The following is a 14,739-nucleotide window of genomic DNA, read 5'->3' on the forward strand; positions in this document are numbered from 1 at the left end:
GCGCGCGGCCCGGGGCGGAGCGAGCGCTCCCGGTGCGACGGGGCCGCCGTTTGCGTCATCCACCGGACGGGGGCGCGCGGTCGAACGCGGCCGGGGCTCAGCACCGGGGCTGCGCGATGGGCGAGAGCGGCCGTCGCACCGCACGCTCCGGGGCTGCGGCGTGGTCCGGCTGTGGCAGCGCTCCCGGGGTGGGCACCGGCAGCGCGGGCGGCGCCCTCAGAAGCGGGCATCGGCACGCGGCACCGCTTTGTGCCAGGGAGATGCGCCGGGCCGGGAGCTGTAGGGCGCGTTGTGTCACACGCCGGGGCCGGCACTGGCAGAGACATCGAGCACGGCACCGTGTCCCGACCCCACAACGTGCCGCAGCCGCGTCCCAGGAGGGCCGGGAATGCCGGTGCCGCGTGCTGGGCGCAGCTCGCATGCTGCCCACAGTGCCCCCCACCCCCCCCTCCCGCGCGGCCCTTCCGCCCCTCGGTGGCACGGGCAGGTTTGGTGCTCCCGCAGCTTTGGTTGCAGCGTGCGCACAATGGGGGGGACGGGGCCGCAGCCGGTCCTGCCAGCACTGTCACCTCGGCGCGGGAGCAGGGACGGTTCCTGCAGCCCCGGAAGGGTTAAGCCGTCCGCCCGGCTCTCCGGGGGCCGCTGGGACCGGGCCGTGCAGGCAGGAGCTGCCAGCTTGCCTCCCACGCACCGCCAGCCCCGAGGGGCCGCAGGGAGGGAGCGGGGCCGCTGCTGCGGGGGCAGAGCAGCAGCTGCGGGACCAGCGTGGGGCCCGGGGTGCGGGGAGATACGGCACGGCCGTGGGGCGGCCCGAGGCTGGGCAGGGAGCTGGGAGTGCTCCCCGCCGGGCACGGGGTCGGTGCAGCAGAACGGGGGCGGCGAAGGGATGGGGGGCCCTGCGGTGCTGAGTCAGCGGTAATTGCGTTTCCTGCTCAGAAGTAGGCGAAGGGTCTGAGCTTCCCAGTACGAGCTGGGCTCGTCCCAAACCAGAGCGTGTGGGTGAGCGGGAAGAGGTCTCCAGCCCCGGAGATGGGGAGGCATTTCCCCACACACAGAAACCCTCCGTGCCGGAGACAGAGGGAACCAACCCGGGGCTCAGAACCTCCCCCCCAGGGAAGCTTGAACGGCTCCTGGAGTCCCTGGAGCTGCTGCTCTGGCACCCTGTGCCGCTCGGCTCTGTGCTGGCATTGCTCAGCCCTGGTGGGAGGCCGAGGGCACCCGGAGCATCAACCCTGCGTGGGATGCTGGGAGCCGCTGGGATGGACATGCTGGGGCCAAGTCACATGGGGAAGTGAGAGGAGAGGAAGGGAGAGGAAAGCCCCTCTCGCCCATCTCCCTGGGGGGAGTTTCCAGCCTGAGCCAGAGCAGGATTTTCCCGAGGATCACATTGCTGGCCCCGGGGGGTTTTCCGACCCCTACAGCCCGATGTGGGTCTGTGGGCTCTGCCACCGCCTCGGCCATACTGCTGACGATGGAGGCCGTGACACCCACTGCTCCTGCTACAGCGCGGCTAGGGCGTTCCCATCTCGTGACCAAGGGACCCGACCCCGTGGGGTGCCCCCGGCTCGGGTGAACGCGGTCGGTCCCTGCAGCGTTGGGCACCCGGGCAGGACGGGAAACGCTGGGTTCTGCTGCCGCCTGCAGGCATCCCCCGGCCACTGCCGGGACGCTTCCCCTGCTCCCCGCCGCCTGTCCTATACCGGCCTCGGTACCGGCGCCAGCTTCTACTCCTCCCCCCCGGAGAGTCCCCGACCCCGCAGGGATATGGGCTCGCACAGCATGGTTCGAGCACGATTTATTGCAAGGGTGGAAACGAAGGTGGAAGGCCCTGCCCTGTGGCATTGCACAGTCCCACTCGAGCACACTTGACAATGCGCGGTCCCCCTGGGACATGCGTGACACCGCACAGTGCCCTTGCGGCATGCACCCCCCCCAACCACGTGTGATATTGCATGGTCCCCCTGCAGCTGGGAACATTTCCCCGGTGCTGGCACTGGGCACTGTGCTCAAGATGTTGTCTCCATCCGCCCAGGACACCGTCTGTCTGTCCTGTCCCTGTCAGTAGCTCCAGGGACTCCTGGGGCTGTTCAGGCTTCCCTGGGGGAGTTCTGAGCCCCGTGGGTGCCGGTGCCTGCCCTGGGCATGGCACCACATCGCTATGCCACGTCCTGGCAGGTGGAGAGTGATGAGCGCTGACGAGGACTGGGGCAGCCGGGGCAGCGCGGGTCGATGTTTCCCACGCAGCCGGCATCGCTGGCCAGCAACCACAGCTCACGGCGGAAGCGCTGGCCCAGGAAGGCATAGAGCAGTGGGTTGAGGCAGCAGCGCAGGGATGCCAGCCCGCTGGTGACCAGCAGTGCCAGGTCCTTGCGGCGGCTCTGGGCACAGCTCAGCTCCCAGCTAGCCAGCAGCTCGGCTGTGTCCAGCAGCACCATCAGGCTGTGGGGCAGCTGCAGGGCCACAAACACCAGCACAAGGGCCAGCAGCACCCTCAGCGCCCGGTGGGGCTGAGCGCCACGAGCCACCAGCAGCGTCCGAGCCACGGCCGTGTAGCAGCTTGCCATCACCACAAAGGGCACAGCAAAGCCCAGCACTACCTGCGTGAGGTTGGTGGCTCCCCGCGCTGCCCGCGACACTGCTGGGGGGAAGACGACACGGCAGATGTGGAGGTCCTGGTGCTGCTCTGCTTTGCCATAGATGAACTGGGGCAGTGCCAGCAGCGCAGCCAGCAGCCAGGCCAGACCCACCGTCAGCCAGCCGTGGCGGCGAGCCCGTGGGCGCAGGCGGCATGCAGCTGGCACCCGTACAATGGCCACGTAGCGGTCCATGCTGATGCAGGTGAGAAAGAGGAAGCCACTGTAGAAGTTGAGGGCATAAACGCCTTGCAGCGCCTTGCAGGCAGCTGTGTCCGGGGACCAGCCCTGCAGTGTCACAGTGACGGCAAAGGGCAGCGTCAGCAGCAGGAGGAGGTCAGATAGGGCCAGGTGCAGCAGGCAGACATCGGTGATGCTGCGTGCCTGGCGGTAGCGGGTGTGTGTGAGCAGCACCAGCCCATTGCCCACCGTGCCCAGCAGCGAGAGCAGCAGGTAGATGGCTGGCTGGTAGGTGCGGGCGAAGCCCTGCACTGCCTGCTTCTCACATAGCTCAGGCAGCGTGCCGTCGTCCCATGAGATACTGTACTCCCAGGTGTAGAAGTCAGTGGTGGCTGTTGTCACCATCGGGGTGGGGCTGGGGTTTGCCTGCACAAAGGGGTGGGGAGCAAAGGATGACAGAATCACAGCACAGCTGGGTTGGAAGGGACCTTACAGCCCCCTCAGCCCCACTGCCCTCCTACTGAAAAATTCACCCCAACATCTAAATCCACCCTCTTTTAGTTTGAAAGCATTCTCTCTTGTCCTATCACTATCAGACCGTGTCAAAAGTCACTCTCCTTTTCACTGAAGCCTCTGCAGGCACTGGAAGGCTGCTCCATGATCATTGCCTCCAGGCTGAGCACCCCCCACTCTCCCCATTTGTCTCAATGGGAGAGGTGCTCTAGCCAGGGGTGCCTGATGCCTGCTGCCTCGCTGCAGTGTGCAGCCCCCGCCCAGCCCCACCGAGCAGCGTGGCCCCAGTGTGGGGAGCCCTAAGTGTGGTGCAGTTTCTGTCTCACACCCACCCTGAGCAGTGGCAGGTTCACCTCGCTCAGTCATTGCGAGAGCAACCAAGCCCTTCCAGCATTCTCTGCTGCAGCACAGAGCTGGTGGAGGGACGTGACCCCAGCCCCAGTGTCTCTGACCTGATCCCAAGTCCCACGAACCAGCTCTGACCCCATGGGGCAGCTCCTAGTGGTCCACAGGGGCTCACACCCAACTCACAGCCCACGGTGTCCCCTTGCAGGTGGCCCCATGCAGCCATCCCCAGGCTCCGTGCCAGTGGCCCCAGGTGCTGTGGCTGCAAAGGGACCTTTCCAATGCACCCAAATGCCCACTCATGCATCCTGAGTGTGATTCTGATTCCAGGCAGAATCTGTCCCCAGCAGCTCCCCTAGCTTCTTCCATGCTCCAGGCCTGGGGACTTGGAACACTGAGCGCTGCCCTGCTTGCCCCTTACAGCCCTGCAGCCCACAGGGAGCACAACAGAACAGTTTAAAAGCAAAAGCAAGAGCCAGAGAGCCCACTGGTCCCTATGACCCCCTCTCTCTGCAGTCCCTCACCTCCTCCATTGCACAGCAGGACCTCTCCCCTCCTCGCTCAGAGGCTCCAGAGCCGTCGGTGTCTTTGAGCTCTGCAACCTGTGGTTTGACCGCGTGCCGCACCCGATACCGAGAGATGTGCTGAGAGCACAAGCCCAGCCCCAGGGAGGAAGGAGAATCAGCCATGACCCTGCTCTGGAGCTGCGTCCTGCATCTTTACTTTGTGGCTATTGTCTGCATGCTGAGCTACAGAAATAACCATCCTCTGCTCAGCTCTGGTGCTGCGGGGCTGGGGGAAGGCACCTGGGCATGAGGAGGAGAGACAGGCTGAGGACGCACAGCGCTCACAGGAGATCCCAGCCCAGCAAGGCTGCTGTTGGCATCTCCCACTCTGCAGCACAGGCTGCATGCAGGAGGCTGTGCAAGAGCCAGAGGGAAGCAATGCCAAGCAGAGTGTGGGGCTGCTGTGGGCTGACACTGTCCCAGAGCAGCGAGCAGAGCCATGTCCGGTCCAGGCATGGCTTGCCCTGATGGGAAATGGCAGTTGCAGGAACCAGGGACACTGCTGATGCATGGCGTCCCCCTTGCCCATGGTGTCCCCCACTCTGCTCTGCCCCTGTGCCCCTGTGCCCCATCAGTGCTGGGCAGGCAGCTTGCTGGTTGTTGACAACATCATTCCCAGCCCCTCCTTATGGGCCAGATTAGGATTTGTGGGAAAGAGGACCCATTTTGCTCTCCCCAGGGGGGAGCAAATTGATTTCAGGCTCTAGCAGGCTTTTTGCCTCTTGTAGCAATAATCCCTCAATCCCCCTTTCTCCCAGCTACAGTCATCTTTCCATGGCTTATCCCATGTCTGTGCAGGGTCCCTGCTGGTCTCAGAAGCTATCTGCTGGTGGCCTGGGGCCACGGAACTGCTGCAGGCTGGGCAGGGTTCCCCCCCTCCCTGCCCTTACTGCGGCACATACAAGCTCCAGACCTTAGCTCTGTGTCTGCTCTGGAGGTGCCATCCTGCTGGGGGAAAGGAAGGGACACAGCCCTGGGGCAAATGTCAGGATACAGCCCTGTTGGACTCACCAGCATTGTAAGAATCTGGGGGCTGGGAGGCCCCTCAACTGCATCCGCATCCCCAGGGACGTGGCTCCAGCTCTCGGCAGCAGTACATGCCATCAGCTCTCCCCACAGCCCCTCTGCACCTGGGTCTTTCTGTTCCCTCTTTCACCACCTGTTCCAGACTCAGCTCGGCTCCTGCACAGGAAGCAGCCCCAGCACCACTGCAAGTGATAGTGGCATTGCCCAGTGGAGTGCTGGGCTCCTGCTGGGCACCAGGACCCTGCTTGGGCCCAGCAGCCCCCAGAGCACCCCCATCCCTCGGGGCTGGATCCCCACAGGACACCACATGGTCTGTGGGGCAGGTGGCATATGTAGGACATACAGCTGCCAACCCCCTCACCCGTCCCCTCTGTGGGTGTCTGGGGATGTTTGGGAACAGTCACAGGCTAAATCCTGCTCTTCTACGCCACTGGGAAAGACTGGCGACCCCTCAACCCGCAGGCCTTAATCTGCTGCTTGATTACAAACCATCGCCACATCTGCTGCAAGAGGGCTGGCAGACACCGCTTAAATCCTTCCTTGCTGCAGCTGTGGGCTGCGGGTGCTGGGTCATGTCTGGGGGGGCTGCACCTCGGGCCACTGGCGCTGCTCACCCTGTGTGATGCTCACCCCATACAGCACTCACCCCGTGCATCACTCCCTGTGCACCCCCGTGCAATGCTCTCCCTTTATGGTTCTCTCCCCATGTGCCCCCGCTCCACTCCTGCAGGCCGTGAGCTTTGGGTGCCACGCGGGGCCAGGGCTGCCCCGTGGGGGCCGGCGGGGGCCGGGCCGGGCGCTCCAGGGCCGCTCGGGGGCTGCGGGGCGGCAGGCAGAGTGCTGGGGGGGGCTCTGCGCTTTTCCCCAGCGCCGCCCGTCCCGGGGCCGCCCCGCCGCCACCGCCCCGTGGGCGGAGCCGTCGGTCCCGCTCCGCCGCGCGGCTGCAGCACCGGGAGCGGCGGCGCCGAGGGCGCTCGGGGCGCTCCAGCGATGGGCGTTCGCCGTCTCCTCGGGCTCCTGCTCGCCGCTTGCGCCGCTCTCCTCGGGCCCGACCCCTGCTGCCTCGCACGTAAGTGGGGCCGCAGTCCCGGGAGCCGCTGCTCCGCACTGCGGGACGGAGCCGCGTTGCCCGGCACCCCCCGAGCGCCCCCTCCCCTCGAGCCACCCCCTCCAGCCCCGTTCCCCAGTTCTCCCGGGCATCCCCCGGCGCCCCGCTCCGCGCTTTTCTCAAGGTCACCCCCGGCTATGGGCGTCCCGGCGTCCCCCCAGCGCTCCGCCCGGGGCCGCCCCGCCGCAGCCCCCGCGCCCGTGCAGGGCCCCGCCCGCAGTCTCAGGTGACCCCGCACCGGGAGCCCGGGGATGCGCGGGGCATCACCCCCGGTGTTTCGTATCCCGTCCTGCCCCGCCTCGCATCCTGAGCATCCCGGGCCGGGAAGAGGCAGCTCCGCGCGCCTCCGCCAGGACCACGGGCAGCGCCGCACGGCTGCGGCAGGGAGGGCGGGGGGGGCCGGGGCCCAGCGCCTGCAGCTCGGCGGGGCCGGGGGAAGAGGTGGGGGAGGCGCAGGGTGATGGGGGCGATGGAGGCGCGTGGGAGCGACGGATGAGGACGGGGCTGTGCCAGTGGTGGGCTCTGCGCGGCTGCCCTTGTCCCCACGCGGACCAGAGGCTGCAGTCACGCTCCGGGGCTCCTCCGGGACAGCGCCCCGGGGTTGGCCCGGCCCGGTCCGACCCGGCCCGGCCGTCACAGCCGTACGGTGGGCTCGGGGACCCCGGCCCCTCCACGGCCTCCTCTGCGGATGCCGCCTTCCCTAAAGATCTACGCCCTTCTGCTCCGGCCCCACCCGGGGGCTCCGGGCCCGGCAGCTGCTCCTGGCCAGGGGGACAAGCCAGGGCGGGAGTGGGTTCCCCGGTCTCCACGGTACTGCAGTGACTGCGGTGCGGCGCCGGGACCCGCAGAGGTGCGTCAGCTCCCGCTGCAGTGGGAGCGCAGAGGCGGGCGCGGACCCCGGCCAGGGGCACTGAGCGGTGGGTGCAGACCCGTCCCCAAAAGGGGGGACGGCGGGAGGGGCCGAGGGCAGCACCGCCCCCGGTTCTCAGCGCGGCGCTGCAACGCAGAAGCGCTGGGTCACGGTGCGGGGCTCGGCGGCTGCGGGCAGCGCAGGGCTGCGTTCATCGCCCCGCAGATCCGCCACCGTCCGTCACCTCTCCTCCATCACCCCCCGCCTTCGATTACGCAGGGTGGGGAACTGCTCCCCACCTCCCATGCGGCCATCCGTGTGCGGTGCTGCGGGGGATGGGACACCGCACCCAGCGCCCCGTTCCCCGCAGGCCCCTGTTACGATGAATTGGTTGGATCCCTCTACTCCTCGTCCATTGGCGCCTCCTCCCGATACAACATCTTCTACTCGGCAAGCTTTGCCCGGCTGCACAGTGAGTGCTCCCACCACGGGGGCGGGAACAGCACTTGGGGACACCATCCGCGGGGTGCGGGGGCTGCGGGGAGGTCCCCCCGCAACGTTTGCCCCTCAGCATCCCCCTGGCGTGCAGGGAGCTCCCTCTGCAGGTTCTGGGCTGGGAGTGGCCGTGTTGGGGCTGAGGGGTCCCACTGAGCCCTCCCTGCTCCACAGGCACCAGCGGGTGGTCCCCTGACCCCCGTGACAAGCAGCCCTGGCTGCAAATCGACTTGATGCAGAAGCACAGGATCAACGCAGTGGCCACGCAGGGGACCTTCAACACATACGACTGGCTGACGCGCTACATCGTGCTCTATGGGGACCACCCCACCAGCTGGAAGCCCTTCTTCCAGCAGGGCAGCAACTGGGTAGGCACTGCCCATCTCCCCGGGGGGTAGGGGTCCTGGGGGGTACAGGGAGTTGCTCCAGGCTGAGCTGCCCCTTTATCACCAGACTTTCTTTGGGAATGTGAATGAGAGTGGGGTGGTGCGGCATGACCTGCACTACCCCATCCTCGCCCGCTACGTTCGCATCATCCCAGTGGCCTGGAACCCAAGAGGGAAGATTGGGCTGCGCCTGGGCCTCTATGGCTGCCCCTACCGTGAGTACCAACCCAGGGTTTCCTGCATGGGGAGGGACCCAGGGAGGGACCCAGCCCCATAGCCACGTCCCTCCCAGCCCCACAGCTGCATGGCACTGGGCCAGCTTCTTTGCAGATGCCAGAGCCGCAGCCTGGCTCTGGCATGTGCCAAAACCCTTTTCCAGTTCAAGCACTCTGCAGTCATTAGAGACTATATAAACCTGCCTTGATGGCCAGGACAGTCAGAGCTATGTGCTCCCCGATGTCGGGGTGCCCACTGCTACGGGGGAATGACGCGGCTCTGCCTCACTCCCAGGATCCCATGTGCTCTACTTTGATGGGGATGATGCAATCTCCTACCGCTTCCGGGCCAAGAAGATCAGCACCATGGAAGATGATATCTCCTTCAACTTCAAGACGGTGGAGCAGGATGGTGTGCTGATGCATGGGGAGGGGTCGCAGGGTGACTACATCACGGTGGAGCTCAAGCAAGCCCAGCTCCTCCTGCACATCAGCTTAGGTGAGCCGGGGCTGGTGGGAACAACAGGTGGGGATGAGGGGGGAACACAGGGTGACTGTGCACTCTCCCCAGGCAGCAGTCCGCTGCACGCCACTGAGGGCCACACGACGGTGGCGGTGGGCAGCCTCCTGGATGACCAGCACTGGCACTCACTGCACATCGAGCGGTACGGCCACCACGTCAACCTGACACTGGATGGCGAGGTGAAGCGCTTCCGCTGCCACGGCACCTTTGACCACCTCGACCTTGAAACTGAGGTGGGTGTGCAAGCGGGATCTGCCAGGCTGCCAGCTCCATGCTGTGTCAGCGTGAGGCTGAGCCCCCCACTCTACCTCCCAGATCTTCTTTGGAGGGGTGATCGACCAGGACAAGCAGCACCTCACCTACCGGCAAAACTTCCGTGGCTGTGTGGAGAACATAATCTTCAATGGTGTCAACATTGCTGACCTGGCCCGGCACCGGAGATACAACATTCGCTTTGAGGTCTGACCCCACAGCCCCCACTGGGGGCTGGGGTCCCATCCTCTTCTCTGGGGGTCCCTGTCACAGAGTGACCCCTTTCCTAGAGCCTCGTCCCTGCTGTGGGTGACCCCTTTCCCAGGGCCATGCTCCCCTTGCACTGGGGTGACGTGATGCTGGCGGCTGCTGTGCTCAGCCAAGCGGTTCCGCATCGACTGCACGAGGTCATCTCTGGCCCGGGGCATCCATCCAGCAGCACCAGGCAACAGGATCGAGCGGGGACCAATGGGGCTGCGGGGAGGGGGGGGGGCTCTCCCTGCTGCAGGAGCATCTCACCCCTCACCGCCTCCCATCGTCACCCCCAGGGCAGCGTGGGCCACTACTGCCAGGACCAGGTGAACACCCCCATCACCTTTGCCGGCATCAACAACTATGTGCAGGTGCCAGGCATCCCCCGCAGGAATCGTCTGGCTGTCAGCTTTCGCTTCCGCTCCTGGGATACGGCTGGGCTGCTGCTCTACACTAGCTTCGCTGACCGCCTGGGCTCACTGGAGATGGTGCTGAGTGAGGGTCAGGTCAATGTCTCCATTGCCCAGCCTGGCAAGAAGAAGCTGGAGTTCGCTGCAGGTGGGCTGGGGGCTGCCGAGGGGCTGGAGGCCAGTTCAGTGTCCATGGCCCCCAAGCGCTCACCTCTCTCCACACAGGACATCGCCTGAATGATGGCTTCTGGCACTCGGTGCAGCTGGTGGCACGGGAGGGCTCGGCCGTGGTTACCATTGATGATGATGATGGTGCTGAGTTTCGGGTGGCTCATCCCTTCCAGCTGCGCACTGGCAGCCAGTACTTCTTTGGAGGTGGGCGCGGGGTGGGCGCACGGTGGGGGCATACCGTGCCCGGGCCCTGCTAATGCCCTGCACCTTGCAGGCTGCCCCAAGCCCGCCTTGCTCACTGGCTGCCGCTCCAACCAGACGGCGTTCCACGGCTGCCTGCAGATGCTGAGTGTGGACATGCAGCCCGTGGACCTGGAGATGCTGGTGCAGCACCGCCTGGGGAAGTACGCCGACGTCTTCTTCAACGTTTGTGGCATAACAGACAGGTATGGCTCAGGCAGTGGGGTGGAGGTGCAGGCAGGGCTGGGACCAACCCCCTGTGCCCCCAGGTGCACCCCCAACCTGTGCGAGCATGACAGCCGCTGCGTGCAGTCCTGGGATGACTTCATGTGCATCTGCGACCTGACAGGCTACAAGGGAGAGACCTGCCACAAATGTGAGTGTGGGGCAGGGGGACATGGCAGCACCGCAGCTCTCCCCAGTACCACGGTGCCATCTTCATCTCTCCTCATTCCCCTCTCCCAGCCCTTTACAAAGAGTCCTGTGATGCATATCGGGTCAGCGGGAAGACCTCAGGGAACTACACTATCGACCCAGACGGCAGCGGACCCCTGAAGCCCTTCACAGTGTACTGCGACATCCGAGGTGGGCGCAGTGGGGCCGGGGGGAGGTGTGGGGCTGCCCTCAGGGACCGGACCCCTCCACATGCCCAGATCTGGAGCAGGATGGAGGGAGCAGGGGAACCCCCTAACAGCCCCACTCTGCAGAGGACCGGGCGTGGACCATCATCCGGCACAATCGGCACTATGCCACGCGGGTGACGGGCTCCAGCGTGGACCAGCCCTACCTGGGCGAAGTGGAGTACTGGAATGCCTCCTGGGCCGAGGTCTCAGCGCTGGCCAATGCCTCTGAGTACTGTGAACAGCGTATCGAGTTCCACTGCTACAGCTCTCGCCTGCTTAACACCCCCTGTGAGTACCCCGAGGGAGCGGGGCCATGCCATGGGGCTGTGCCACAGGGCCGTGTCCACAACCCATCCCTGTACCTCCAGCCGGGCTGCCCTACAGCTTCTGGATGGGCCGGAACAACGAGCGGCACTACTACTGGGGCGGCTCACGGCCAGGCATCCAGCGCTGCGCCTGCGGGCTGGACAAGAACTGTGCCGATCCCGAGTACTTCTGCAACTGCGACGCCAACCACGCACTGTGGTGAGTGCCAGGCAGGGGCTGTGGGCACAGGGAGGGCACAGGCTGGGGAGTTCCAGGGGAAAAGAGGACCCCTGTATGGCCCCTCTGATGCACGATCCATTTGCAGGAGGACGGACAAGGGTCTGCTGACCTTCGTGGACCACCTGCCTGTCACACAGGTGGTGGTGGGAGACACCAACCGCTCCGGATCTGAAGCACAGTTCCTGCTGGGGCCCCTGCGGTGCTATGGAGACCGTGAGTGACCAGAGTTGTGTTGGGTCCGTGCCCACTTTGGGTCCGTGCCCACCACTCACCCTGTCCTGCTCCTCACAGGAAACACCTGGAACACTGTGTCCTTCAACAGAGGTGCAGCTCTGCTCTTCCCCACCTTCCAAGCCAACCACAGCCTCGATATCTCCTTCTATTTCAAGACCACTGCCCCATCTGGCGTCTTCCTAGAAAACCCTGGCACCCAAAACTACATTCGCGTGGAGCTTAACAGTATGGGTGGGGTGTGGGGTGTAGAGGGCAGCAGGGTGCAGTGCCCCTGCTGACACTGTGTCCCCGCAGCCACCAGGGATGTGGTGTTTGCCTACGACATTGGAAACGGGCACGAGAACCTGACGGTTCACTCAGCAGTGCCCTGGAATGATGATGAGTGGCACCAGGTGAAGGCAGAGCTCAATGTGAAGCTGGCCCGGCTGCGGGTGGACAGGCTGCCCTGGGTGGTGCGGCCAGCCCCGCCACAAAGCTTCGTCCGCCTGGAGTTTGACAGACCCCTCTATGTCGGTGAGAGTCCCTGCCGTGCCCTGTGACCCCGCGTCCCCGCAGCGTGCAGGTGCTGAGTCCTGGTCCTGCCACAGGCTCGGCGGAGCACAAGATGCGTCCATTCCTGGGGTGTCTGCGGGCACTGCGGATGAACGGTGTGACACTCAACCTGGAGGGCAAGGCCAACGAGACAGAGGGCGTGCAGGTGAACTGCACTGGCCACTGCCAGGACCCACCGGTGCCCTGCCAGAACAGCGGGCTCTGTGTCGAGCGCTACAGCCACTACAGCTGCAACTGCAGCATCTCTGCCTTTGATGGGCCTTTCTGCAACCACGGTGAGCAGTTCTGTGCTGTGGGCACAGCAGGGGGACCCTCCATGGGGCTGGGCTCAGGGAGAGGAGCTCCCATCATCCTGTGGGTGCCCCGCAGACATCGGTGGGTACTTCGAGGAGGGTGCCTGGGTGCGCTACAACATCCTGCCCATGTCGCTATATGCTGCCCGCGAGTTTGCCAGCATAGTCAGCAGCCCCTGGCAGCCCCTGCCCGGCTACAACCTCACTAACGAGGAGGTCAGCTTCAGCTTCAGCACCACCTCGGCGCCTGCTGTGCTACTCTACGTCAGCTCCTTTGTGAAGGACTACATGGCCGTTCTCATCAAGGACGACGGTGAGAGCACAGGGGGCTCCTCCACCCCCATGCTGAGGACCAGCCCTGCAGCTTTCACTCGCTCTGCCCGCAGGGAGCCTGCAGCTGCGCTACCAGCTGGGTACCAGCCCCTATGTCTTTGCCCTCACCACCAAGCCAGTGACAGATGGGAGACCCCACCACGTCAACATCACCCGCTGGCACCGCACGCTGTACACGCAGGTACAGGACCGGGGCAACCCAAGGTGGCAGGAGGTGCAGAAAGATAGGGGGCTGATGCTGCGTGCTTGCCCCCTAGGTGGATTATCTGCCCGTCATGGAGCAGCAGTTCTCCCTGTTTGTGGACAGCAAGCTGGACTCACCCAAGAACCTGTACCTGGGGCGTGTGATGGGTGAGCTGGGTCCTGCCGCCAGCACCAGCACCCCTCTGCCCAGCACAGCCCTCAGTGGGGATAAGCTGTCTCCTTTTGTGCCCCTACAGAGACCGGCGTAATTGACCCTGAGATCCAGCGCTACAACACACCTGGATTCTCAGGCTGCCTCTCAGGGGTGAAGTTTAATAGTATCGTCCCCCTCAAAGCCATCTTCCGCCCCACTAGCGTGGTGCGACCCTACAGCGTGCAGGGGGAGGTGGTGGAGTCCAGCTGTGCCTCCATGCTGCCCCTCACCACCATCCTCATCCCGCCTGAGATGGACCCTTGGTACATGGGCACAGGTAGGGTCCCCCCAAAGCAGGGGATGCTGCTCGCTGAGGCAGAGGTGATGCTCCAGCGTAAACCCCACAGCCTCATCTCAAGCCCCACTTTATCCCTGCAGAGTTCCCCCACGTGCATGACGATGGCTGGGTCGGGATCATCATCGGGTGTAAGTGAGATGCCCAGCTGGCCCCCTGAGCTTTGCCACGTGTTGTCCCCAAATCCCTCACTGTTCCCTTCCCCGCAGTCGTGACGTTCCTGCTGCTGCTGCTTGGGGGCTTGCTGGTGCTGCTCTACTTCTACTACCACCGCTACAAGGGCTCCTACCACACCAACGAGCCCAAGGCCATCCAGGACTACAGCAGCGCTGTCAAACCACTGTCAGTGCGCAAAGACCAGAACCTGCCCCAGATCCTGGAGGAGCCAAAAGGGGACTAGTGGGAGACCGGGGGGTGGGATGGGCTCGCGGCGCCCCGCGGCCACTGGGGCTGCCCAGAGACGAGCAAGCATCGCGGGACCAAAGGGCCGAGCACACCTGAACTGCCAGCACCGCCGAGCCGCCAGCTCCCACCTGCGCCTGGAGCGTGGCCACCGGCACCCTCGGCCCCGCTGTGGCCCCTCTGCCACAGGCAGGCAGCTGCCCCCCGCTGCCCTTCCATGGGGACCCCATGCCCGGCAGTCCCACACCCGCGGGGGGAGTGCCCGGGCTGCCCCCAGCCCCCTCGCGCTGAATTCCCTGCTGCTTTACTCGCTTAGCAAGAGCCACGAAGGAACCACGCAATATCGCCGCGGCGCAGCCGGGGTGCCCAGCAATACCCTGCCCGTGAGTGCAACGGCCGCCGCTGCCGTGCATGATGCCACTGCACTTTGCTGAAATGCTGCTTTCATACAATCAGGTACGGATCCTTTCTACCATTTTTGTTGCTGGATATTCTACTACACTCTAATTTTTTTATTCTATCAGTTTGTATAAAAAACAAAATGGAACTTCACGTCAGGTGTTATATTCCAAGTGTCGTGGTCAGTGGTCTGTAGTTTGCTACTTCTCTGTAAGAAGTGCTCGTCCTGCATTACCGCCAGCCCAGGGAACTCTCTGTTCACGCGCTGTACCGTGGTCAGACAATGTTATAGAAATGCATTTATCTACCCAAAGGCCTAGCTCCACTGGGCACTTTATTTTTAAAAAACCCGTTTTGTTGAATGAGATGTGAAGATGCTCCAATAAAGGCAGAACGACGGCGTTTGACACCTTGCAGCCTTCTGTTGGCAGTCTGGGCACAGGGGCGGAGCCGCTCTGCTGCCCCTGCCCTGCTCAGTGCACCCAGGCCCCAAGCACACC

The 14,739-nt window shown here is 64.6% G+C and overlaps 2 protein-coding genes across 2 annotated transcripts; one reads left to right on the plus strand and one right to left on the minus strand.

Moving 5' to 3' along the window:
* On the minus strand, positions 729-5,084 carry CCR10 (C-C motif chemokine receptor 10). Its single transcript, XM_021377879.1, has 2 exons — positions 4,196-5,084; positions 729-3,239 (listed from the first exon to the last, which is right to left on the minus strand). Exons 1-2 carry the CDS (start codon positions 4,358-4,360, stop codon positions 2,157-2,159), a joined length of 1,248 nt encoding a protein of 415 aa, XP_021233554.1. The 5' UTR covers positions 4,361-5,084; the 3' UTR covers positions 729-2,156.
* On the plus strand, positions 6,213-14,727 carry CNTNAP1 (contactin associated protein 1). Its single transcript, XM_021377873.1, has 24 exons — positions 6,213-6,332; positions 7,592-7,693; positions 7,891-8,084; positions 8,170-8,317; positions 8,613-8,816; positions 8,889-9,073; positions 9,156-9,299; positions 9,641-9,902; positions 9,980-10,129; positions 10,200-10,371; positions 10,435-10,541; positions 10,631-10,750; positions 10,873-11,076; positions 11,157-11,313; positions 11,420-11,547; positions 11,626-11,793; positions 11,863-12,081; positions 12,156-12,395; positions 12,490-12,726; positions 12,800-12,927; positions 13,004-13,097; positions 13,187-13,420; positions 13,522-13,569; positions 13,648-14,727. The coding sequence occupies exons 1-24, from the start codon at positions 6,254-6,256 to the stop codon at positions 13,836-13,838; spliced, it is 3,915 nt and encodes a 1,304-aa protein (XP_021233548.1). The 5' UTR covers positions 6,213-6,253; the 3' UTR covers positions 13,839-14,727.

This window comes from Numida meleagris, chromosome 26 (assembly GCF_002078875.1).
Source record: "Numida meleagris isolate 19003 breed g44 Domestic line chromosome 26, NumMel1.0, whole genome shotgun sequence".
Classification (NCBI taxonomy): domain Eukaryota; kingdom Metazoa; phylum Chordata; class Aves; order Galliformes; family Numididae; genus Numida; species Numida meleagris.

What these genes read in the sequence shown, in the direction of transcription:
- CCR10 (XM_021377879.1), bottom strand. Translation starts at nt 4,360, where the DNA reads ATGGCTGATTCTCCTTCCTCCCTGGGGCTGGGCTTGTGCTCTCAGCAC. An exon ending in CCTGCTGTGCAATGGAGGAG is followed by an intron (nt 3,240 to 4,195) that starts GTGAGGGACTGC and finishes CCCTTTGTGCAG; the next exon opens with GCAAACCCCAGCCCCACCCC.
- CNTNAP1 (XM_021377873.1), top strand. Translation starts at nt 6,254, where the DNA reads ATGGGCGTTCGCCGTCTCCTCGGGCTCCTGCTCGCCGCTTGCGCCGCT. An exon ending in AGTGTACTGCGACATCCGAG is followed by an intron (nt 10,751 to 10,872) that starts GTGGGCGCAGTG and finishes CCCACTCTGCAG; the next exon opens with AGGACCGGGCGTGGACCATC. An exon ending in CCCTTGGTACATGGGCACAG is followed by an intron (nt 13,421 to 13,521) that starts GTAGGGTCCCCC and finishes TTATCCCTGCAG; the next exon opens with AGTTCCCCCACGTGCATGAC.